The sequence below is a fragment of the Penicillium daleae genome (assembly GCF_028827525.1).
Source record: "Penicillium daleae strain IBT 16125 chromosome Unknown utg000004l_segment0_segment0, whole genome shotgun sequence".
Lineage (NCBI taxonomy): Eukaryota > Fungi > Ascomycota > Eurotiomycetes > Eurotiales > Aspergillaceae > Penicillium > Penicillium daleae.
The window spans coordinates 1,769,090-1,794,037 of NW_026623152.1; the positions used below are offsets into that span (position 1 = coordinate 1,769,090).

The 24,948-nt window shown below is 48.3% G+C and overlaps 9 protein-coding genes across 9 annotated transcripts; 6 read left to right on the forward strand and 3 right to left on the reverse strand.

The window, feature by feature from the left end:
- Nucleotides 1-614: 614 nt before the first annotated feature.
- Nucleotides 615-3,460, forward strand: N7458_004262 (Zn(II)2Cys6 transcription factor; the record flags this gene model as incomplete). The annotated part of the gene is given in 6 exon segments (XM_056907644.1): nt 615-790; nt 825-1,242; nt 1,306-1,386; nt 1,444-2,066; nt 2,085-2,318; nt 2,416-3,460. 6 exon segments carry the CDS (start codon nt 615-617, stop codon nt 3,458-3,460), a joined length of 2,577 nt encoding a protein of 858 aa, XP_056768371.1.
- Nucleotides 3,461-4,472: 1,012 nt separating this feature from the next.
- N7458_004263 (sulfatase family protein) lies at nt 4,473-5,951 on the reverse strand (the record flags this gene model as incomplete). The annotated part of the gene is made up of 1 exon (XM_056907645.1): nt 4,473-5,951. The coding sequence occupies one exon, from the start codon at nt 5,949-5,951 to the stop codon at nt 4,473-4,475; it is 1,479 nt and encodes a 492-aa protein (XP_056768372.1).
- Nucleotides 5,952-6,641: 690 nt separating this feature from the next.
- Nucleotides 6,642-8,506, forward strand: N7458_004264 (putative rhamnogalacturonase; the record flags this gene model as incomplete). The annotated part of the gene is made up of 6 exons (XM_056907646.1): nt 6,642-7,074; nt 7,145-7,223; nt 7,275-7,482; nt 7,591-7,984; nt 8,063-8,368; nt 8,418-8,506. The coding sequence occupies 6 exons, from the start codon at nt 6,642-6,644 to the stop codon at nt 8,504-8,506; spliced, it is 1,509 nt and encodes a 502-aa protein (XP_056768373.1).
- A 925-nt stretch (nt 8,507-9,431) lies between these two features.
- Nucleotides 9,432-11,126, forward strand: N7458_004265 (putative MFS transporter; the record flags this gene model as incomplete). Its single annotated transcript, XM_056907647.1, has 1 exon — nt 9,432-11,126. One exon carries the CDS (start codon nt 9,432-9,434, stop codon nt 11,124-11,126), a length of 1,695 nt encoding a protein of 564 aa, XP_056768374.1.
- Nucleotides 11,127-14,906: 3,780 nt separating this feature from the next.
- N7458_004266 (uncharacterized protein) lies at nt 14,907-15,299 on the forward strand (the record flags this gene model as incomplete). The annotated part of the gene is made up of 1 exon (XM_056907648.1): nt 14,907-15,299. One exon carries the CDS (start codon nt 14,907-14,909, stop codon nt 15,297-15,299), a length of 393 nt encoding a protein of 130 aa, XP_056768375.1.
- A 1,362-nt stretch (nt 15,300-16,661) lies between these two features.
- N7458_004267 (uncharacterized protein) lies at nt 16,662-19,303 on the forward strand (the record flags this gene model as incomplete). The annotated part of the gene is made up of 3 exons (XM_056907649.1): nt 16,662-16,719; nt 16,965-17,999; nt 18,051-19,303. The coding sequence occupies 3 exons, from the start codon at nt 16,662-16,664 to the stop codon at nt 19,301-19,303; spliced, it is 2,346 nt and encodes a 781-aa protein (XP_056768376.1).
- A 239-nt stretch (nt 19,304-19,542) lies between these two features.
- Nucleotides 19,543-20,572, reverse strand: N7458_004268 (uncharacterized protein; the record flags this gene model as incomplete). The annotated part of the gene is made up of 5 exons (XM_056907650.1): nt 19,543-19,782; nt 19,862-20,147; nt 20,211-20,251; nt 20,326-20,378; nt 20,434-20,572. 5 exons carry the CDS (start codon nt 20,570-20,572, stop codon nt 19,543-19,545), a joined length of 759 nt encoding a protein of 252 aa, XP_056768377.1.
- Nucleotides 20,573-21,728: 1,156 nt separating this feature from the next.
- N7458_004269 (Amidase) lies at nt 21,729-23,400 on the reverse strand (the record flags this gene model as incomplete). The annotated part of the gene is made up of 3 exons (XM_056907651.1): nt 21,729-22,151; nt 22,211-23,199; nt 23,265-23,400. 3 exons carry the CDS (start codon nt 23,398-23,400, stop codon nt 21,729-21,731), a joined length of 1,548 nt encoding a protein of 515 aa, XP_056768378.1.
- A 298-nt stretch (nt 23,401-23,698) lies between these two features.
- Nucleotides 23,699-24,833, forward strand: N7458_004270 (uncharacterized protein; the record flags this gene model as incomplete). Its single annotated transcript, XM_056907652.1, has 3 exons — nt 23,699-23,820; nt 23,880-24,447; nt 24,519-24,833. 3 exons carry the CDS (start codon nt 23,699-23,701, stop codon nt 24,831-24,833), a joined length of 1,005 nt encoding a protein of 334 aa, XP_056768379.1.
- Nucleotides 24,834-24,948: the final 115 nt, after the last annotated feature.

The following is a 24,948-nucleotide window of genomic DNA, read 5'->3' on the forward strand; positions in this document are numbered from 1 at the left end:
AGGCGGTCGCTGGGGATTTACTACTACTAGGCCAGGTCCCCGTGCACATAGCGGAAATGTAGTTGAGATATTGAAAGTTCGTCGTCACTGTATCCTAATGTTCATGGCCCACTTGGAGGTTCAGCTCCGGCTTTAGGCCATGAACTTGATATTGTCGATCCTGTGAAGGAATCATATTGAGAAAGGCAAAGTAAATGTAGATCTTTGCCCAAAGCAGATCTCATAAGCAGGCCTGGTCTCCAGAAGAAAAAACCCCCAAAGTGTCAGCCCGAAAAGAAACAGATTTGTGTAGCCCAAAGCTAGAAGAAAGCCGTTTGAGAGTTTTTCAATTTCAATGGTGTTTAGATCTGACCTTGTACGAATCATCTGCACGAAGTATATGTGGAGCTGACGAGCTTATCCCGTCTCCGCATGATTCATGAGGCCCACTTCTGCCACCTATTAGGGGGCTCCGAGCCTTATGTGTGTCGCTTACGCTGCCCACTCGGTCTCTTAGCTCCAAGCTTCATATAACCGCTTCAGTGAGGGCATGCTCGACATTTACCGCTGACTTCACCATCTTATTCCCAAAACCAATATTCTTCCTGGCCCAAAGCGGGGAGAAAGTCATTCTCATGTTGCGACGAACCAGAAGAGCGCCCACAGCTTGTTTGTGGTGCCATCACCGCAAGGTGCGATGTGATGCCTCGATCCTGGGTTGTCCATGTACGCGCTGTCGCCAGGATGGCCGCAGCGATTGCGTTCTGCGCAGAAAGCTACCGAAGCAGCATGTCTCCCAAATTTCCAAAGAGTAGATAAGAAGCAACTCTAACCCAGGTCCAAAGATCGAGAGATCAGAGTGGCCATAACCGTTCGCCGTCTGAACCGACCGATATGCCTCTCGGAGCTTCGCAAAACACTAGAAAGACCTCCTACCATTTGACGGGAGTAACTAGCGGATCTGATGAATGGAACATCACGGAAAAAGGGAACAGCTCGTTTCAATTTGATGATTATCCATTCCTCTTGTCAGATCGCTTGGCATCTCTAGCACCTGAGGACCTCGCATTTCTCACCTCGAAAGGTTCTTTAAGCATCCCCGACAGAGCATACGCAAGAGAATTTGTTACGCAATACTTCCTTCAAATTCATCCAATTCTTCCTGTATTGAATGAAGTGCAATTTTGGCGTGCTTTCGAGGGACATTCCGTGGATAAAGTTTCGCTTTTTGTCTTTCAAGCTCTTCTATTTGCGAGCTGCCCGGTGAGTAACCGTTAATCTCGAAAATTGGAAGTTATTACTAGTTGTTGATAGCAAAAACGACAGTTTGTCTCATTGGGAACGCTTCAGGAATGCGGATTCGCAGACAAGCGAGATGCGCGGAAGAAGCTATACAACCGATCTCAGGTATGTATGAACGCGACTCGAGAGGGAAAATAATCAAATTCTGAAAAGCATCGATAGCTTCTTTACGACTTGATGGTAGAGGCCAGGCCCTCCGCGAGAGCGCAGGGCGCAATACTTCTCACTCACCACACGTCAGCAGAGGCACCGCAGGCGGGTAGCCTATGGTTGACGCGCGCAATTGAAAATGCAATGCTTATTGATACCAAGCGCAAAGTAATAATCGAAAATGTCCCAATATCGGTGAAAAAACGATTGTGGTGGTCTATCCTCCTTCGAGACCGGAGTCTCTGTATCGGTCTCCGTCGTCAACCGCAGATCGCATCACATAATCTCCATGGTTGCCGCGACTGGTTGAAAGAAGAGGACTTTGAGGAGGAAATGCGTCGCTCACCAGTGTACGACTGCAATGCAAAAAAGAGGCTTTTTAAAGCCCTGCAAGATCAATGCCGCTTAGCTGTTGTTCTGACGGATCTTGTGTCCTTGGTTTTTACTCCCCGAATGACCACGACAGCATCGTATTCGAGGGATGCTTTTCGAGCACTAATGTGCACAATTGAAGAGATTAAAAGATCTCTAATCTCATGGGAAACACAAGCACAAGCACCATCCGTTCTAGATAGCACGACGTGCAGCCATGATCCTGCCTCAACCACAAAGAATTTGACATTCATGTACTATCAGTAAGAGACACTCGAAAGTGGGGGACCGAAAAATCACTCAAGCCCTAAATTTGGTCTTTCTAGTGCGGCCCGCGTCGACCTGGCACAATTCGCAGCACTTGCCATCGAGGAGCACCATGCATTAGCAAACGATCTCTATGGAGAAGCTGTACTTGGAATTGGAAAGGACTTGGCCTCCGGAATTCAAGGTCTGACTGCTGTCATGGAGTACTTCAGTCGCAATGGCCATGTGGAAAATCTGCCGTTGAGCGTGTATGACCTCCCTTCATCCCTCAATATTCCCCCTTTACCCGCAGTAAATAGACTGAATACCCCGGTGTTCGAGCACCAGAACTGACATTTTCTGTAGATTGGGGTACGTTGGCATGCCGCTGATTCTAGCGGCGATTGACCTGAAGCTTTCTCCATCATGTGATGAAATGAAGATCCGACAGAGGCGCCTGGACTCTCTGAGTAGAATAATTCGTCTTTCCGAATCACTGTACGATGTCACCGACTTTGTCGCAGCTGGAACCAATCATATACTCCAATTGGCGTATGTGACTACGCAAAACTTTTTTCTTCCTAGCGAGCCTTCGTCAAGAATGATCAACGAGAAGACAGGGCACAATCTGATCGAGAAACGAATGGATCCCCAGATTCCGAATTTGACAAGGATAAGAAATTCAAATCCGACACGCGCAAAGAGCTGGCTTGATGCTTTCTTGCGATGTCCACGCGCATATCTTTTGATCTCGACGTCTGTGGACTACAGCTTGGCAGTAGGTCGTTTACCCTATGATACGTCCCTCCCAGCTTTAGTCCGCGATATACCAGCAATGGGGGCAATGATGCAGCTTCCTTGGACAATCGATACGGGGAGCAGAGGCGCTCTCTATATACATAGATGTGCAGTTCCAGCCCCTTCAGATTGTGGAGAGAAATCAGTCGACTCGGTGGCAGCAGCATCTGCCGCAAGTACGCAAGTACAAGAGAGAAGAATGCTCACTCAGAATTTAACTAGTAAACGGCTGCCAACGAATGAAACCACAGAATGGAAGGAAAACTCCACGAATGTGGACGACCCTCCACAGATCGGGTTTAAACCGCCGGTGCACACCCCTGGAAACTCATGTGAGCCCATGTCTACTGCTATAAACCTTGACTTCTTGGAGTTGGGCGCCAACTTGGATAGCGAAGATATCGTATGCTACGATTCGCCCATCAAGACCTACGACAGCTTTGATTCTTTACCGATAGGCTTTCTGGACGAAAAGGATGTCCGTCCAGGAAGCCTGGGTCGCATCGGGCTTGATGGTGGCCTGAATACAGGATTTGCCGCCGAAGGTCTCGATTCGATACTTTCTGATTCCTTATTTCATGACTCTTCAGGCGGGGGTGTTTTCGATGTATGATCCTGCGCAAGGAAATGTGTTTGAATGTGAATTGTGTGCCTCAAAGCTCAGAGAGGATGCCGGAATTTTCGTCAGTAGTAGTGATGTGGCTATCAGACCTTCGAGGGAATTTGTACGTAGTCTAGTATCTGGTGAATCATGTGATGGTAGCTTCATTGACTCGCAATGCTGCCCTACCGGACTTTGCAGGGCTTCGTTGAATTAAATAGCCGAAGTGAAAGAATAATAGCAGATCAATTGTATTTTCAAGAGCTAGCTTATTTTACACATAGGTGACACAGATAGAGGATCCTATGACCGCGGAATTGTTGATGAACCTAAGATATAGCGAGAGGATCTCAATAAGCAAGCTCGTAAGACCAATAACCTGCATGGCAAAACCATCACCATGCAACCTTAGGGATGTAGCAGGGTTTGACTAAGAGTAAGCAAGGACTAACTAACTAGCTTATATCGGGCCGTGGAATGCAAGGAGCTTTTCAAGCCATGGAGCATATTCGCACTGTGCAGAATGCTTGAGATACTTGAGATAACGATGGGGTAACTGTGAACAGAAGGAAAAATGAGCGCATCTCCATATAAAATGACCCGTAGAAGGGTGGGATCTCAAGCGGGCATTAGAAAGACCAGTAGATGAGAGTTGTGTGTGTTGATTAATGTAAAGTTTGTTTAGATCATGTGTTGGCCACTAAGTTCGTAGCTGGCCAGTGAGTGAGAGGAGACTATGATACATCATGTAATATCTAAACCCTACTTATCGTGATCAGAATATAGATGAATCTTGTTGGAGATGAGGAGAAAGTGGAGGAAATAACCAAGGCGAGAGCAGGAGCCGCTGCATAATACCAATTAGCTGGGTTGCAACAAATCACGAAGAAAAAATAATAACAGGTACGTTGAAAAGCAAGTGAAATTGATTCAACCCGACTATCAAACATCATAACTCCCCCTATTCTATCTAACAAGGTTCGCGAGGGGAAATATAACACTTGGAGTGGAGGCATGCTCGGGGTCAATCTGACTGCACATTAGTGCCCCACGTTACGCTTCCATCGAATGCCTTCAGATCTGCATTACCCGGTCTATCCACGTCAAAGTCTAGCCGGTCAGGAATTGCCAATCCTGCTGGAAAATGATACCTGTTGAACCAAACTGAGACGCCGTCTCGATACAACCAAGGATCCTCAGTTCTCCGTTGCCATTCCTCCAACGTCGCCCTCATTCTCTCTAGTAAAACTTGGTGCTGTGGATCTCCGGCAAGGTTATTGACTTCCAGCGGATCAATCTTGAGGTCATATAACTCTTCAGGTCCACGGAAGAAGTAGTCTTTCAACTTTCGCTTTCCAACCATGATTTCACGGTCGCGAGAGTTACGAATATCCTCCCAGGACAAGGACCCATAAATGTCCGACGCAAAGGGGAAATCAAGTCGCCACGCCAGATTCCTGTGGTATTTGTACCGTCTATCACGAATGAAGCGGGTTGGCCAATAATTGGTCACTTCATGAAATGTATGAGATCCAAAAACCCTTTCAAAGTTGGCATCATCCGAAGAGGAACCTAAAATCTGAAGGAGGGACCGACCAATGCGTTTCCGTGACGGATCCTTTTTAGCTGGATGGCCCACGAAATCAAGAATCGTGGGAAGGATATCAATATAAGACACCAAAGCCAAGCTCACTCCGGGCTCCCTGCTCGGGCTTTTGATGATCAAAGGCAACTGGACTCCAGAGTCATACAGTGTGGTCTTCGAATTCATGAAGGGGGGACCATTGTCACTTAAGAAAATAACGAGAGTCGAACGTGCGAGACCACAATCGGCGAGGGCCTTTAGAACAAAACCAACTCCCTGATCAAGACGATGGATCGAGTTATAATACTCTGCCAACTCCAATCTGGAACCAGGCGAGTCGTTCATGAACGGAGGTATCTCCACGTCCTCCGTACCGTAGGCCCCTTCGCTAATCCGAGGGTCATATTGCTGGGGGTTCCCAAATCCTCCCCTGGTGCGGTCGCGATGAGGATCAATGAAACCAATAGTTAAGAAGAATGGAACGTTATCTTCTTTGCACTCTTGGAAGAAGGATTGTGCTTGATCAGAAATAACTGCAACATCACGCGTGTCACTTTCTTCCTTAACAGCCCAAGGATACAGCAACATTGGGCCCACGTGGATCTTGCCAATGATTCCAGTTCTGTATCCGCTCTGGTTTAGGAGAAGAGGTGCAGTCTCAACGTGATCAAAGGTAACAAAATGATGCCGATGACTTGCTAGCCCATATTGACCGTTTTGATGGGTATGGAGACCGGTGTAGATGACAGACCGGCTGCCACTGCAGGATGCAGTGCTCGCAAAAGCGTACTCAAAACGAGTCCCTTGGGCAGCCAGGCTGTCGATGTTAGGTGTTTTTATTCCTTTTGCACCGTAACAGCTCAGTTGCTTCCCCAGGTCATCGGCGATCATTAACAAAACGTTCTTGTGTTCCGTCATATTGTAGGGGTTATCTGTGTCCATCGATCTGACTGGGAAAGAGAAGGTTAAATCTCGACAAGTAACGCTCATTATCTACCAACATGCGGTTGGACGATCGCGTCGGGCTACATGAGTTGATCCAGTATCAATTCTCAGCTCTAACACTTCTGCAAATTCCCACCAATGATGATGAGATTTCTGGATGGCGCAATCTAAAGATTAAGTAGTCTTATACCAAAATATACGTTAGTACGTTGTCCGTCTGATGGGCTTTGCGTCCGTCATTCACGGATCGGATGAGGTGATTTGCTAATGGACCGGCTGTGATGGGACTATATTCCTCGGGAAGAAAAAATTGCGGGATTAACACATCCCTACTCCAACCACCCTCATACTATAACCGATCTCGGCAAAATTGGGTTCCGTTCGGTCGAAGTACCAATACATTTTAATCATATTTCCATCCACTTCATCTGTGATCAGCTAGCTTCGGCATGTCACTAGTCGGAAAAATGATGGCGACTCAAGAGTACTTTATGAGCAACTCTGAGGTGTACAAATTATAAAACGAATAAAGACCTGGCATAAGTTATTGAGATCAATACTTATGGTCTGAAGCAAAGGAACTTTGGACCTTCTCAAAATCGAAGCAAGTGGTGAATACTTGGACGTCTGTTACCTGTGGACTATTCAACCGATACAACAGTTATGCGGCTCTTTGCGCAATTTATCACCATTGGACTGGCCGCTAGCCAACTTATTGGACCGGTCGGACCTACCACACCACTTAAGAAAAAGACCGTCGAGTGCAATGTTTTGAATTATGGTGCATTTGCAGACAACTCTACTGATATATCCTTCGCGATTGAGCAAACATTCACAGAATGTGTCCTCAAATGCCCCGGAAGTCGGTTAATTATACCAAAGGGCAATTATCTTCTGACCAGAAGTGTCGTTCTCAGTAACGGGATCAATTGGGCATTTCAGTTGGATGGCTTGATTACCGCAGCGTATGAAGGGAATTGGACCGTTGACCGCAGTTTGATCCTCGAAGGGTCTGCTGGTACCGATTTGATCAATTCAACGATCAATGGAGAAGGCGACGGGAAGTTCTTGCTGGATGTCCTTGTTATCGTCAATGGTAAATATAAGCTCAATTATTTGATTTTGTCCGTGATGAAACTGTTAATCTAAAATCGCTTGGTTGGTAGCCATCGACTTCGAATTCTATTCGTTGACGGGATCGGGCGCTATCCAGGGACAAGGGTATCTCTATCGAAATGGAAACAAGTGGGTAACATTCGTCCATCGATTGAGGTTTATATCATTGACAATGCATAGTACTGAGCGTCCGCGCCTGGTTAGACTGATTTCGCCAACCAACGCCACTATTCATGACTTGATCCTGGTTGACAGTCCGAAATTTCACCTTGTGCTAGATTTCGTTTTGAATGTCGAAGTATATCACCTGACGATACGCGGGGCAAATTTGGGTAGTTATGATGGCATAGACGCGATTGGAAGCAATTACTACATTCATGATAATGAGGTTCGTCGAATCATAGCTATACAACTATTGCCACTTAAAGACCGGCCTATCAGCCGAGGGCAATACTAGAAATTTCCTACCGTGTTGACCAAATACTGTGCCGCCTAGGTCACCAATAGAGACGAATGTGTCTCGATCAAAAGCCCATCACACTTTGCCTTGATAGAGAATCTCGTCTGCAATCAAGCTGGATCAGGCGTCTCTATTGGCAGTTTGAATGTGTCAGCAGAGATATCAAATATTGTACGATGCATACCACGGGTTCTCACGAAATTCCCTGTGTACTCACTGTTCGAGCAGGAAGCACGGAATATAAACATTATTCAAGGCAACAACATCGCGTTCATAAAGACCTACCCAGGAGGGTCCGGATATGTGACAAACGTGACATTCTCTAACTTCCGCTCTCTGTCTAGTCTCTATGGCCTTAATATCAATCAGTACTGGCAGAATACCTTTGTCCCAGACACTGGTTCTGTGTCACTGAGTAACCTTGTGTTCCGTAATTTTTCAGGTTCCTAATACCCTAATACCCTCTTGAAATCTTTTGGAGCTGTTGGATTACTAACTCAAAAGACAGGCTCCGTTGCCGATGGCACAAAAAGAGGACCACTCAACCTGATCGGAAATGATTTGACCTTTGTCATTAATACCACTATCGAAGACTTCGCCATATGGACTGAAACTGGAAGTGCAATTGTGAACACAATCAACAATGTGTTTGGATCTGGCGATGATAACTACGGTGCGAACGACGGCATACAAACTCTTAATGACACTGAGTCGCCATACACATATACCAGCACTTATACTGTTACGGAAACTCCAAGCAATTGGCAGGTACCAGGCACTCCGACGTGGGCTGCGCCTAGCACCGGCTATGGTAGTAAGTTTGAAATCTGGCCCACAATGAGAAAGTCCTAACGGCCCCGCAGCTTCGACGCCCATTCCGGTCTACGAACCTGCTCCACTTTGGCGTCCAGGCTCTGTCGACTATGAACTACATTATTGGGGTTCATTTTAGTTTAGTTGATTGGAATCGGGATATTCCTCGTTCCTTAGAGCCGAGCCTATTCCTGCTGAATTTCATGTCGTCGTATTCGGCCTGCCTTTGCCCAATATTCGACCATCATTGAATGTAATAATCCTATACAAAATGCGTCTTGACTGGTCCGATAGGCCAAGTCTAGTATTATTAGACAGCGGCAACTGAATTTCTCACTAGCTCTCGCCTTATCTTATTCACCTTCATTGTGCTATCACTGCTCCTTCATACCTTTCCGAATCACATTTCACGAATGGGGTAAAATATCCGTGTGCGGAAAGACTGAGATTGTCACGTAATAAATAGCTTACATAAAAATCCGAATTGATACTTCTCGTTCTTGCGGGACGTGGTATCACAGGAGCAAAAATGGAGCTTGAACATCAATTACCCGAGCGCAGAAATGTGCGGCAGCTATAGCAGCGAAGGAGCGAAGGAACGAAATTGTCCACCAATCGCGGCGATATATCCCAGTCGGAGGATACTATAAGCCAACGGCTGCTCTGTTCAAGTGAAATGATAGGGCGGACGTTCGCTTAGTGCTTGCTGATCGAACCTGATGTCATTCCCCCTTATATGGCGAGACCGCGACTTGCTAACATTGCCATCAAGTAGCAAACCTGACTAGTAGAACAACATAGCATCACGAGAAAGCGACTTCCAGATCTTGCGCCACTGCTCTATCTCGCGACGATTTGATAGGTCTTCTAGCGGGAGCTTCGGAGCTTCGTACAGAATTCTCGCATGGATGGTATCATTGACTCTCTAGAGCACGAATTGATTTTTGATCTTATTTCCTTGTCATGTAGAATTCCTTCTGGTAGCCTTTGGAACATATAATAGTACCTCAGATCTCAGCTTAGACAGGGCAAACAGTCTCTCCAACTTCGCCCAATCTCCGACGATGAGTACCGAAACTAAATCGGCCAAGATCACAATCGCTGGCGAGCCACTAGCTGATAAGAGCAACGACAATCATCTAGTGGAACCGTCTGAGCAAAAAGAGCAGGCGTCACTGCTACGACGGCTTCTTGTTCCCTCACAGAGAAACGGCAGCCCCGATGCAATCGCAACCGTCCGAAGCGTTTTTGACGATCCTTTGCTTGCAAGATATTATCAACCACACCCCGACTATGAAAACATTGCCTCGTTCGACCCCAGTGCAAGGTGGACCTACCGTGAGGAAACTGCAGTTCGACGCAAAACAGATTGGACGGTTCTTATGTGGATCTTGGTGATGTTCTTCGGATTGAATCTCGATCGGGGGAACTTGGCAAACGCTGCAGCGGATAATCTCCTTGACGACTTGCAAGTCACCACCAACGACTACAATAATGCGCAAAACATGTATCGCATTGGTTTCCTCATCGCCGAAATCCCGTCCCAGATGATCGGCAAAAGACTTGGCCCCGACCGGTGGATTCCGATCCAGATAATTTTATGGAGCTTGGCTTCCGGTGGCCAATTCTTCATGCAGAACCGGGCTGGGTTCTTTGCTTGCCGCTTTTTCATTGGTCTATTTATGGGAGGGTTCATTCCTGATTCCATCTTATATCTGTCTTATTTCTATACCAAGTCCGAGATGCCATTCCGCCTTGCATTATTTTGGTTCGTGGATTCTATGTCTGGCGTGATTGCCTCCTTCATCGCATACGGTGTTCTACATATGAGAGGCGTAGCAGGCCGTGAAGGTTGGAGATGGCTTTTTCTCATCGAGGCACTTATCAGCATTGTTATCGGCTTCTTGAGCTTTCTCTTCCTCGTTCCTGGTCCCACACAGACCAAGACCTGGTGGAATCCCAAGGGGTACTTTTCCGAGAGAGAAGAGAAGATTATTGTCAATCGCGTGCTCAGAGATGACCCATCGAAGGGGGACATGCATAATCGCCAAGGTCTTTCACTTAAAATGCTTTGGCAAAGTTTAAAAGACTATGACCTTTGGCCAATTTATGCAATTGGGTTGCTTTTCGAAATCCCAACCGCGCCCCCGAAGACGTACCTAACGCTGTCACTCAAGGCCATTGGATTCAGTACCTTCCAAACCACTTTACTATCGATTCCCGTTACCGTCTTTGCGTCAATAAACCTTCTCCTTGTCACAGAGCTAACGGAGCGTTTCCACAAAATCTCACTCATTGGTCTGTTAACACAACTATGGTCTCTTCCACTACTCATCATTCTCTATACTTCTGCCGGGAGTTTATCCCATTGGGGTCTTTATGCCGTGACTTTTGTCTTGCTTGGCTGGCCGTCGCCACACGCTGCGCACGTTGGGTGGTGCTCTCGTTTGAGCAATACAGTTCGGACTCGTACAGTCAGTGCTGCGTTGTACAACATCACCATTCAACTTTCTGGTATCGCATCATCGAATATATATCGCCAGGATGACAAGCCCCTATATCGACGTGGCAATAAACAGCTTATAGCCATCAACATTGCTACTATTGTGATGTATGCTCTCGCAAACGCATACTACTTGCGTAGGAACCAATGGAAAAAAGATCGTTGGGAGAAGTTGAGTCCCGAGGCCAAAGCGGCTTATCTAGAGACAACCAAGGATCAAGGCAATAAGAGACTGGACTTCCTGTTTGACCACTAGTGTCGCTTCATTCAATAAGGGGAGGTCAAATATCGAGAAAATTTCCCTCAGAACAGCACGGTTTTTCACCAAGTCGGTTGAAGACCGCCACGGAAAGAAGATTTCCTTGCTTTTAGGAACCCCCACGCCGGAACCATTGTTATCCCGCGTCTCTGTCCGTTGTTCTCTCCAGTTCTATGCACACATGTGTTAACATCGTGATTGTTGATTGTGAGTCACTTGCTGATTTGGCGCATAGATAGTCTCATGGATGCCTTTCCTGTTCCAATATCCATCGATCATTCTGCTTCCTCTTTTCCTGAATCCAGGTGTTCTCCTTTCCTCCTATCATTATCTGCTGCTATTACAGAGTGTGACGAAAATAAATGCAATTCCATAAAATATTCATCTATGTTCTCAGTAAATCAAGTAACTCAATCGAATAACTAGTCATTAAAGTTACTCACCAAGCAGTATGGATTCCATCAGTGACCAAGGCATTGCCATGACACTACTCGCATCGCTCATTAGGAACAGCGGAGCCCCTCTAACCTCCCATGACCTGAGAATCTTTTGCAATATGTTCTCATGAGCCGATGTATCTTTTGCCTCGGGCGATTCCTGACAGGGTCTTATCGACCATTGGAGTATAAGATGACCTGGGAATAGACTATTGACCCAAACCCCACCCACCACTGCAGTCATCGGCAATAGGGCCCCATTCCTGTGCCAAGTTTCTCGCAAGCTGGATCGCCGCGGCTTTTGAGGAGTTATAAGCTGAACAATACGTTTTGTATTACCGATCAGGCCATTTGCGCTCGCCACAAGCACGATGGAGCCTGAACAATTTATCTTAAGCATCTGCCTACCGTATGCAGTGGTACAACTAAAAGCACCGAGGAAGTTTGTCCTCATGATTTGTTCTACCGCTTGCTGTAGTTGTCCAATAGCTTGGCCAATCTTTTGTATACCAGCCGCACCAATGAGACCATTGAATCGGCAATGTGTGTTTGTAGTGCTTGAGATCGTCTCGTCAACTACCTGAACGTCGGTCACGTCGGCCTTTGAATACTGTAGGGATCCATTGAGAGGGGATCCCCGATTCTGCGCCGCCAAGTATCCTTTCACTGGCCTTTCTGGAATATCGAGGACATAGACCGTAATTGTGAGAAACAAACAACGCTGTCCAATACGAGGACTCTACAGTATCCTTAGCCCCCGACTGCGACAATTGGTGAGCCAAATCGATTGCAGACGTCTAGCATTCCTTGTCGTTACAATTAACTTGTTCCTGACATCAACATCACACTGATCAAAGTGGTAAATATCGCTCGTACGTTTCGTATTCCCCGAGAGAACTCTCATATGAGAGCCGATTGCCGATATGAATTCACTATACAATGGCTGTGGTGGTGGTCCCACGATTCGTAGCATTTTTAGCATGAAATGAGAACGTATATCATTGCGTCTTGGCCATTGATGAAAGCGCTCAGGAAATGTTCATAATGGTGTCAAGTGGATAACCTTCCATCATGATGTAAGTATTGCACCGCGGCTGTCGTCGTTAAAGCTGAGTCATCTCATCAAGTTTTGCGTCGAATGTAGGTATGCATATTGGACAGCTAGAAATGCTGTTTAATAAGCCTTAGGCAGGTAGTCTAATGTAGCCATGAAGAGGGGTCTAGCGTTCCTGACGCGCAACCTCGTCAAGTGATGGTCAAACGCTATTTATCATATTCCATTACGACGCGGTTCGGAAAAGCTCTATCCTACACTGCGGCTAATTGAAAAGAGAATCCAGTCTTGCTATCGATAAGAGGAGGAATATGATGTTCGTTTATTGTAGTTGGGCAGCGACTGCACGGAAGTGACCTTGAGCAATCGAGATCATCGCGGAGGAGCAGAATGATGCAAATGCCAATCTAGCACTTGTACGCATTGAACATGATTTGCAAGTCAAGACTTCAATATAGGCGAATGTAACGTTCGTAAGACAATTGAGAACGGGAGCCTAGACGCACGTCGGGATTCACCACATATGGCTGCCTTGGTAGGTGTATATTTAGCCTCAACATCAAAGTCTCCTATTGATGTATCGCTCTGACAGAACATATGTTCCCACATAATCCAGAACGATGCAAAATTTGGAGTACATTATCTTTTGAATAGTAATCCCGAGCATTCCTCCCTAGTGATTTTCATGGGAACACGTTGAATATCTCAAGCTGCATGAAACTGCCATGGTGCGTGGGAATGTAGTCATTGCTGCTGCCTATTTCCTTCATTTCATATATGGGATTTGATGTAGATACCTGCTTTTCATGGCTATTATGATTCAGTCATTGAAGGATTGAATGGTTCTGGCGGTGACAGAACCACGAATCTTGTCCAGTTCACTGCACTACTTGATCTAGTTTCCCCCGCGGAAGATAGTCCAAACTGTTTGCAAGGTCCCCATGGAGATCAACGGCCGATGGTTCGCCCAAGGATCTAAGGAACCTCGAGCGACTGAGTGTGCTGACGTGTTAGACGTGGCTAGATCCTTCTCTACCCCAAAAATTGATAGTCAATTGCGTGTTGTGATTAGTTTGACATCGAGTTTAGCTATCACTTTTGTTCCGTTTGTAATTCGACTGCTATCCGACCGATTTGATGAATTGCAGTTGAGCCTGGGGCAAACCATCACGGGAGAGAACTTGCCATACTCAAAGTTTCTCTTGGTCGATAGCAGTGTATCTTACTGCTACCAATGCATGTGATTTAGCGGCACGGACTGACGGACTGGAAACTTTATATTCGGTGACGTAGCGAATATAATGCGCCTAATGCGCACTAACCATCGGTTTAACTTCCGGTCAGGAGTGCCTACCCAGCGTATGCCGGGATATTTTGTAAGATTGAGATTTGCGATATCTGCTTATCGGTTACAACTACAGTGTTCTTTGAAATGAAACTTTCCATATTTTATCATAGCCTCATATTGCTATATCATGATGTTTTCGAAAAATTTCTTTCCCGCCATTTTCCCATCAGTCTGTTCAACGACGACCCCGCATCCTGAAATCACCCCTATAGCTACGGCGGGTACAACAGATACGAGCTCCATACGAGATGGCGTTTTGAAACTTGCCAGCCACGTAGGGTATGTCTCACTTTCCTTCTCCTCTCTCGAAGTTATCATCTTCGTCAGCAGATGCGCACCCAGACATGTGTGAATCAATGTTTTCTTATTGGCAACAAAGCTCTGGACCAGCGTAAGTTTGATTGAGTAGTCGTCTGACGCCCTTGATTCATGGTGAGGTTATATTTGAGTTTAGATAACTACCTTTTACTGGGCATGTATTAATATCCACGAAAGTCCTACCATGGTATGGTTCGTCATGTTTTTCTTTACAGTGGACCCATTGATCCAAGCTCAAATCTTGTTTCAGTCTTTGTTCACAGTGATTGATATGGCTTAATTTATGTTATAAATATGACCCCAAGGTGTCTCTTGGGGGAAGAAAAAACTAGTCATGAAATGACCATTTGGAAAATTTGTTTTTGATAAAATGAATCTTGCACGACTTCTCTTGGCACTTTGCCTTTCCCTTACGGTGACACTCGCCACGCAGGACTATGACCATGGAGAGGATCATGACCATGGCCATGGCCATGGCCACTGTCCACCAGTATCCACCCATGCTCCTTCAATCCAATGCATCGTTGGGGGATCGCCTTGCCCAACCGGATCGATATGCACGCAGACAATGACCTGCCACGGGCTCTGCTTGTCAATCGCTACCCCCCTCCTGTAGTTCCATGTACTGTGGGTGCATCGACTGGTTGCTCGGCAGGTTCAACTTGCACTCCAACTGGGAGCTGTCCTCCGACCCCTGGTGCTTTCTGTGGTGGAGCGTGTATTTCGGTGGCTACTTCAACCCCACTGGTCCCTTGTACAGTCGGCGGCAGCGCATGTCCAACAGGCTCAAGCTGTACCCCGACTATGGCCTGTCCTACTTCATCACCCTGCGGCGGCCTTTGTCTCGCAACACCGACAGGGTTGCCGAGTATTCCCTGCATTGTCGGTGCATTCAATGCTTGTCCCACGGGCCAAATTTGCACACAGACGGAAACGTGCAGTGGGCTCTGCATAGCTACGGCGATGCCAATGCAGACATCTACTTCCTGGACCTAGACGAGTTGACCTTGTGAAGAGCCGTTGTGTGTCAAAGAAGGCCGAGGTGATTAATTGTGGACGGCCTGGAGTGGTCAATGTGTCTAAATTGTAAATGGTAGTTAGAAAGGAAAGAGGGGGGGGCATCTGATCTCCTTGCTAATTGAACAACGAACTTTCTTATTATTAACGACTGGCATAACTAGTTATTAGTTAGTTATAGTTAGTTAGTTAACGGTGTTAGTTTAGTCATACACCGTTCCTGCATATCGTTGAGAAGGGCCGTAGTAGGCATCATGAGTCCCTTATGAGACGGAACGCACCGATCCTGCACTACAGTAGGATATCCCGTAGGGTGCCTCATTTCTAGTATTAATTTTTGCAAGCTTTGCTTGGTCATAGGACATGGTCGCAGGGGAAGTTGAGCAGCCTGATACCTTGGTCCCACGGGTGAATGGACTTCTTTATCCCATGTCAATATTAGGAGATTTTAATTACCAGGCTTCTGGGGCGATCTAACAGGATCCGATGTTGAACAATGCTGAGTAACGTGAGTGAATCTCCGAGGTCTGCTTGCCGCAAAATGCCTCCTCACCGCCTGCTTTTCTAACGGGTTAAGAAACCAGAGGTGTTTTCGGACGGTCACTTGTAATTTCTGTATATTAAACTTCCCTCATCCACGGATGTATCCGATTCCAGGTTTTACCCCGGCAGTTTGACTAACGCTGAGACGATGTTGATCAAGCTAATTATGATGTACCATACTTTTATATGACGCTTCCTGCATTTTCAACAACCTCACGGTAGCAGGCATGAAGGGAGAAAAGCCCTACCAGACCTACGGAGATACCCTTCAGAAAACACCACGTGAGCGCTGAGCAGCGCGGATGGTTCTAACGCGATTAAGCGCTGATACGCTCCGCGAGGTGTCAAACATATCTTTAACAGGTGTTGACGAGTATAAGAAATGCTGAAAGATCAGATGCGAAAGAAATGGCGCCGCAGATAGACCGCTCAGACCCCAGAGAGCGTCGAGTGATCAACTAAACACGAAGCGTGGGGGCCAATCCATCGGTAGAACGACGGACTGCTATTGGCAGATGGCTTGGGGTTTGTCCCTTGCGACGCTTGCAAAGGAGGAACCCGATGGATTTAATTTGGTATCTGACCGGGGGCAAGCATGATCCATCTCGTATTCACCCGCGATGGTCTCAATGGCGGCTCTTGCGCCCTCGCAGCCCCTTAGCGAGGCACCCAGCCCACAAAGTCGACTCCAAGAGAGCCGTAATTCATGATCCTGAAATTTATCCAGCTTCATCCGCCTCGATGATCCGGTTGGAAGACACCCACTGTATACGAATGTGTTAGTCGAACCTCTTCGGTATACCTAACATATCGAAATGGCTGGTCTTTCGGTGGGCGAGGTTTCCGGTGCGATTGCCGCTGGAGTGTTCGTGTGTAAGCCACCCAAGATTGCTCGATGAAAGGCTTGTCTGATAACTCCGAAGTACAGCTGATTCTCCCGATTATGCTTCCCGCAATCCTCATCGCTTGTTTGTCAGACAAAAATTCAGTATCGACCTGGTGAGAATGGTCCAGCCAATAATCCGAACGCGTGGTTGCTGATGAACAAATCCGAAGGGCGGTTCTCGGGCGCTATCTCCATTCATCCCACTGGCCGACCATCTTACAGACAGATACAGCGACCTCGACGGGGGTGAAGCGCAATGTGAGGCTGACTGGCTGGATACAACCTGCCACCTTGTTTGTGATTTCAGTAGCGGCTATCGTCACGCCGCTCGGATTATACACCTCGATCGAAGCGGCCGATTCGCCCACGACGGTCGTTTTCCACTACACCAAGGACCCTTCGACCTTTGGTGACGGTACTCCGCCACGAAGCAGCTGGCCGTTTACGGAGGTCTGCGGCAATGGTATCCCATGCCCCGGCACGACTCTCAATCAGAGTTGCATCACCGAGGGGCTGCTGCAGAATTGCACCGTGAGCTACGACCCGAGGATTCCTGCGGCATTGGGGGCTCTGTTCAGCGATGGTTCCTCCAGCTTTAGCCCTTCCGTCTCGAGTATCTTCGATATCCAATGGCGCGCGTATGTCCGATTGCAGGACGCCTACAGCACTCTCGAGTACTATATAAGCGGCGGGTATCGGCAACTAGCGACACTGATCCTGAATGAGGGAGCCCAGGTCATCGAAGGACTGATCGTCGACATGGAATCGGGAGGCATTGGGTTTCGAAATCACACCGTTCCCAAGTCTGTTCCAGCACTTGGTGCAACTTGGGCGGAGGACATCTTGTTCGTGCAACCTGAAACACAGTGTGTGAACCTGAACATCACCATGGACTTTCAGTATGATAGTACTGCATCCAACGGGACGGCAGTGTTGACTGATCATGGTGGATTCTCTGCCTTAAGTCGGCAAGGGCCGAGCATGAACCTCCCAAGCAACGAGCAAGGGAAAATCAATTTGAAAGAACGGGCATACAATGCCGCGTGGTTGAACAACTTCCTGACATTGGTATACTTTAACGCGACTGGCGACGATCCATCGAACATCACCCGATTGGATGTGACGCCTGGTCAAACGTTTCCCGTCGAGGAGTCGAGTTTCTCAGTTTATGCGACAGCCGTCCAGTCATCCCTCTACTTTGGCGGTTATCTGAATCTCAATAAAACAAATCCATACAACATCAGTTCGACCAACTTTGCGATCATCAGTACGTGTGCCTCTCCTGTGTGACTCGTGTATTACTAACACATCGTCTCAGATAATCTCTGTGGTGGAACATCGTCCGGCAGCACTCCCAACATCGACAGCAGCATTGTCGGATGTGCGGTTCTGTACGGTGCCGCGAAACGCACAGACGGTGGCTCTAATCTCATTGTCGACCCTTTGTCCAAGTGGACCGCTCCAATATATAGCTGTGCCAGTGCCGTTCGAGCCAGAGTTCAGACCGTCTCTTTCCAATACAATGGAACGGGCCTCGGATCGCTCAAAGCGACATCTATAATCCCCAAGGCCTACACTAGTTCTTCCAGTTTTCCGCGCTGGGCGGTTCAAAATTTGAACTGGCTGCAATTCAGTGACGCCATGCCCATGTGGGGAATCCTCGGGTCGGCGAACTCGAGTCAAAGTCCCCTCGGAACCGCATGGAACATGTCAACCATCGCTGCCGAGAGTCTCTACCTACCGGGCTTCATGGACTGGGATTTCATGTCCGGTACTGCACCAGTCCCGGTGCTGCCAGGCTCGCAATATTTGCCCGCACTGAATTTCTACTCTCAAGCTCTCTACACCGCGATGAACATCGGCCCGCCCGTGAGAAAGTATTCAGGATACCAGGGGTACGCCGATTACTCGGGCTGGAGCAGCCTCGGTGTCTACGCCAAGTGGCAAAATCTTAGCAGCTCGGCCGACACGGTTTCCCAGATTCTAAATCTGGTGTGGACTGACGTTGCCGCAAATGCAGTCGTTGGCACGCGAGGCTGGGGACTTACTTCGGCTGCATCAACCGACTCCGCGGCGTTCGTTCCTAGCGCCAACGTCTCCTCTACGGACCTGAATCCCGCCCCGTTGACTCAGGTTCCTGTGGTGCTTTACCATCAAAGGATCCAATATCGACTCCCGTTTGCGGTGCCTGCTATTGTCGCACTTGCCATCACGCTTATAGCCCTCGTCACGCTTCTGGTGCTCGCCATCCAAGGCAAGACCGGCGCGAATCGAATGCGCAATTTCCTCGATGCAACCTCCATGGGTCGGAGTACCGCCCAACTGTTATGGCCCCCTGTCCTGGCTCAGGGCACGAGGATCTTTGTCAAAGAGTATGGAAAGCGGCAGGTCACGATCACAGGAACCGCAATTATCGCCGAGGAACTGCATGCCGCCAACGAATCGGAGAAGCCGGATGACAAAAACCAGGAGTCGGATAACTCGAACCAACTTGAGGATGATGTCAAGCCGAACTTGCTGAATAAACGGCCTCATATCACTACAGACGGGCTTGTCACTCAAGGGGAGTAGAAGCAGGAGATATCCGTGTCTATTTCGAGCACAGCCGGAAATGGAACATAAATCACCTCTCATCTGTTAGAACCAGTTCTACCCAGTGCGTTAATACGATGAACAACCATGATTTAGAGCATAGTATTTTTTGGAAGGGTTCCAAATCTGGTATAGATGTTGTATATGGCTAGCCAACTATCCTTGCTTGGTGGTCAATCATTTTGAAGTACGGAGCCCCAGTACCGTTCTACTGTATATTACAGAAAGATCAATCCTACTAGGAACGCTCCTAACACCCCGACGGCTCCCTTCACATCCGCCAGGTCCTTTCCACCATTAGATGATTTGGTGGCGGTAGTTGTAGCTGCAGGAGCTGATGACACTGATGTCGGCGTTCCTGTGGTAGAGTACGACGTGGAAGAGCCCGACGTCCCAGTCGGGGTGGGTGTTCCAGTTCTCGTTGCAAGGGTCGGGTTCGGCGTGGTGGCGACAGCACCCTACAAGAAAGGACAATTGTCAGAGAACTAGAAACAGAAAAAGGTCATACGAAGAGTTAGGGCACATCATCTAACTTACCAAGCTGCTACAGCAGCCATTGCCCGTGCAGACTTCGCCGTTGCTGCAGCAGACCACGGACGAAGGGTCGTAGCAGACCTGGCTCGGATAGTCGCCACTGCACCATTGAGTACCCCCGCGGTGACAGCAGTCTTCATTGGTGTCGGTGGGAAAACAAGGCCATTGGGTTGTTGCCGAATAGAATGCGGAATAGGCGGTTTGGGGGACAACGCCGTCTGTACCTGTCGTTCCGGCACCCTGATGGTGAGGGCGGATGTCAGACACACGAATGATAACACGAATGCGACTCGTGATAACACGAATCCGACTCGTTCTATGGCCGAAGAGTCAGAGGAAGAAAAACACTTACACTCGAGCCACAACAAGAGCTACTGGATCCAACACAGTACGCTGTAGAGAAGCGGGGACAAGCTTAGTATTTGGACTGTTCCTCTAGGGCAGGTAGTGAGGAGAATGCAACGTACATCCGTCCGCACAGCATTGCTGGCCTTGGGAGGGATCAAAACAGCCTGCGTTACTGCACAACACATTCCCAGCACCGTAGCATTGGGAGCAGGAGCTTTCTTCTGTACAGTTGGCGCCCCCGTCCACGATCTGGCGCGCAGCCAAGCTATCATGCCCAGCAAGGGAGCGGTGCCCTGGCAATGGTTTATGCCATTTGGCAAATGCAAAATTAGCCGACCAGAGAAGGAGCAGCAGTGGTGCACGCATGTTGAACCGAATCAGCGAAATCAACGACGGTCAACAGTCTCCAGCAGAACGGTTGGAGGACTTTGGGGCTGGTGGGTTTAATTTATCAAAGTCTGGGCGAAAATGGCAGAAAATTCACGTCTAAGTCCGTGAAGAGCACACCGCGCACGCTTAAATTCCGACTAGTAGGACCAGACGCTGTTCTGGTGAAACTGTCCGTTAGCTTCGATGGGCAGAGCTTGGGATACGAGATGTGGATGTCGCCCCGTATGCACAGACGTGAGGTGGGGAATATTATGGGCAAATAATGACTTGTACCTAGGCCATCCGGAAACACTTCGACAATAATCAACCAATTAAAATTGAGAGGACTGGTATTGCCAACTGGAAGCGTGCCGAATTGCTTACCTTTTGACGTCTGCTTGGTTTGGGGAACCCTGTCCTGCTGGAACGAACGGGACGCATCTGCTTTCTTTGTAAACTGTTACTGAAATCAATGCTGACCTGGCTTAAATCAAGCAGTATGGATGAACTGCTGTCCCTGCCTGGTCCAGGTTCTGTGGCCTTTGCTGTCTGAAATGATATGGAATCCGTTATTGTCGTGCTAGATAATAGGAGTTCAAATAGGGTGCTTTTATTTAGACATAGGTAAACTATTTCTTACTATGTTAATCTAAGCTTGATAGACATTCTCTGAAATAATTCCTAATGGTTTAATAGAACGGTTACTCTAGTTCTAGATATAGTTGTTAGGCCCACGAGTTGGGTCTCTAGTTTGTCTAAACGGCCGAGATTTGCGAGTCCCGCTAACTACACCCACGCGGTGCTTCGGCAGTTCGTGGCCGAGGCAGGCGCTATCACTACACATCATTCTAAGGCTACGTAATACTACTTCTAGGCTTCTTTGTTCACGAGGTCTAGCGGGAGTTAATAACTTGAAGCTACAAATTCATGAATTTAAAATACCGAATATCTTTCGATGATCTTATTAACCTATCGAAGCAAATGAAGCTTCGTGTTCCAAGATATATAGAGCGTTTTATCTCGTTAAGAACTTATTTTTTCTTGATGTACTACTTATGATAGATACTAGCATGACAGGTAAAGTAGCTACCAACGAGCTTGTAGATGCGTAGGGTTAATATGAACTTCGTCTGAGGGAAGAATCTTGCTGCCTTTAAAAGGTTTTCCACTGGATAGCTTGCTCCCACGCGTATGCGCTTCGTAAGATCGTCAACTCATCATGCCATCTACCCACGATTTGCATACTAGCCGGTAGTCTGATGCTCTCATCCGTCTTTGACGGCACAAACCCAATTGGCATTGCCAGTGCGGGATGTCCTGTAGCATTGAACGAACATGTGTTCTCCGTCATTCCTTTCGCCGCTTCTATTTGGGCCAACGGCTTTGCGTCTGCCGCCGGGAGACGGTTCGCTGGTGAAAGGGTCGTGGGCATCACTATCACGTCCACGGAAGAGAAAATGTCATCATATAGATCTCTCATTTTCCGCATGATGTTCACAGCCTTCGGATAGACGGTGGCGTAGTGTTGCCAGGCAAATTCGCCGCTAAGAAGCCCTTCTTTGCTCATAACGCTCATCTATGTCGGCGGCTGTCAGCAGGTCTTGAAAGTAGAGGACGAGAGGGCCATGAACTCACCATGCTCACCACTTCAGGCGTGTAGGGAAGGCTCTTCTTCTCAAATAAATCTGTCAGCATTACTTGCCGCCGACCTGTTACGTGCCCTAACATGCCCATATGATTCCCCATTTTGCTGAGCACCGAATAGACCCCTCTTGCCTGAGAGTGAAGCGGGACGCTGACCTCTCGTACGATAGCCCCCAGTTTTTCGAAAACGCTGACTGCATCCCTGAACTTCTTCTCAATATTTGGATCGATTTCATCCGGAAGGCCTTCCTTCAACACGCCTATCCTAAGTCCTTCAATTCCCTCGTTCATCAACTGAGAATAATGTGGTACATCTCTAGTAAATGGGATCCCCGACCCGGAGCGATCATCCAGACCATCCGCGCCAGCAATTGCCTCCAGCAACACAGCATTGTCATGACACGTAGTCGTCATAGGCCCAACATAATCCAAGCTCGCATCATTGCTCGCGATGCCACTGTATGGTACTAATCCGGTCGTCGGCTTGAACCCATACAGACCCGTCAGGGCAGCCGGGATGCGGATGCTACCTCCTTGGTCGCATCCGATTCCCATGTCCGCGGCGCCGCTGGCCACCAGGGCCGCCGTGCCTGAGCTACTGCCGCCCACTGAATAGCCACGCGCATACGGGTTGTGCACTGGACCCGTCGCAGCCGTTGAACTGACCGCGCCACGGGACAAGTTCTCGCATACAGCCTTACCGGTGATGATGCCTCCGGAATCAATGATGCGCGATACAACGGTGGCGTCTGTGTGCGGGATCCAGTTGCGGAAGGTTTCCGTGCCAAGGAGACAGGGCACGCCGGCCACGCAGATGTTGTCTTTCAGACAGACGCTCTTTCCTTTTAGCATGTTGGCGTTTGGCGCGCTCGAAGATAGCTCGAAGCGCCAGGCCCATGCTCCAAGAGGATTCTCTGCTGGCTGTGGGAAGCGGATATTTTGTCTAGGGCTGGTGGTCTGGTCCGGTTCAGGCTGGTAATCTGCATGATTGTTGGCGACTCAATGCTCGTAGTAACGTGCAATAATACGGTATTCCTCTACTTACCATCCATCGTCGCCACGGTTTCCAACGTCTTTTTCGTGCGCGCAAGCAACATTTCATAGTCTTCAATCTCATGCTCCGGGATCTCGAAGGATACCCGTTTTGCCATAGAGAGCAACTCTCCTCGAGTTAGAGCCATGGTGTTTGGTCCTGTTCTGGGTCTGCGAGAGATCTGAAGACTCTTTCACTTGTGCCCTGCTGGCACTGATAAACCCATTGGCCCCAAATCCTTACCGGGACCACAAGATAAGTCGCGGCATCGCAATCTGCAATCTCCACAGGCGTCGGAGGCCCCGACGCAGGGGCCGACCCCGCACCGATATCCACTATACCGGGTATACTCCGTACAGCCGGGTATATAGCGCGGGAATAATGCGCCCATTCATTGCAGCTGGAGATTCACCCCCCACGACCTGAGACTATCCTAACGCTTCGCAATGGTGCACATCGAGCCAAAGTACCAAGTCCCGCGGGACTTTGAGGGTTATGGCGAGGAAGGGTTCGACGCCAAATGGCCCAATGGGGCCCGCATTGCGGTATCTTTTGTGCTGAATTACGAGTGAGTGAGATTGGACAAACTCAATATTGTTTCAGGTCCCCGGCGACTAATGAGACCAGGGAGGGTGGTGAGAGGTGCGTTCTGGATGGCGACAATATATCAGAGCCATACCTGTGGGAGAAAGGCGCATCGGGTGGACACCGTGAGAATGCACGGTACCTTAACGCTGAGCATGACTTCGAGTATGGGAGTCGAGTGGCCTCGTGGCGATTGATGCGCCTATTCAAGGAATTTGGCTGGAACTTCACGACTTATGCGGTCGCGATGGCCTTGAAGAAGAACCCTACCTTTGCTAAAGCCTTAGTGCGCGATGGCCACGAGATAGCTACGCATGGTCTACGATGGAGAGATACCTGGGACTACAGTCTCGAAGAGGACAAGGAGTACGTGAAGCAGAGTTTGCTGCTGCTGAAGGAGGTCAGTGGTGAGATGCCCGTCGGCGCCTACTTTGGCCGCGGAACACCGCAGACCCATCATCTATTCCCCGAAGTGTGGAAGGAGTTGGGCGCTGAGTTTCTCTGGTCCTCGGAGTGCTACAATGACGATGTGCCTTACTGGCTGGACTTGCCCTGGGAGAGCCACCGGCCGGTGAAAGAAAGGGAGGGCATGCTCCTAATCCCTTATAACGTAAGTTCAGACATTCTATTGAATGGGAGTTGACCTGTTGGAGAGCCAGCAGTACTGACGGACTAAGCCAGTACGACTGTAATGATGGCAAATTCCATATGTCCCCGGGATTTGGCTCCAGTGTGGGCGAGAGTTACGAGAACTATCTCAAGAACACCTTCGATATGTTGTACCGCGAAGGCGGCAAGATGATGAACATTCCTTTGCACACGCGTATTATCGGTAAACCTGGTCGATGCGAAGCACTCCGCAACTTTATGAAATACGTTGCCGACAAGCCAGATGTCTGGGTGACGACAAGGAGGGACATCGCTAAGCATTTCCGGACTACATTTCCTTACCAGCCAGAGAGAAAGTGGGTGGAGGAGGCTAGGAAGCAGGAATAGAGCACACCCCATATGTATATATAGTCCATTTGTGGAGAAATGAAGTTGATATTTGAGTGTTTGATTCACAACCTGTAGAAACAACATTATTTGACCTTCAAGCACTTAAATTGAT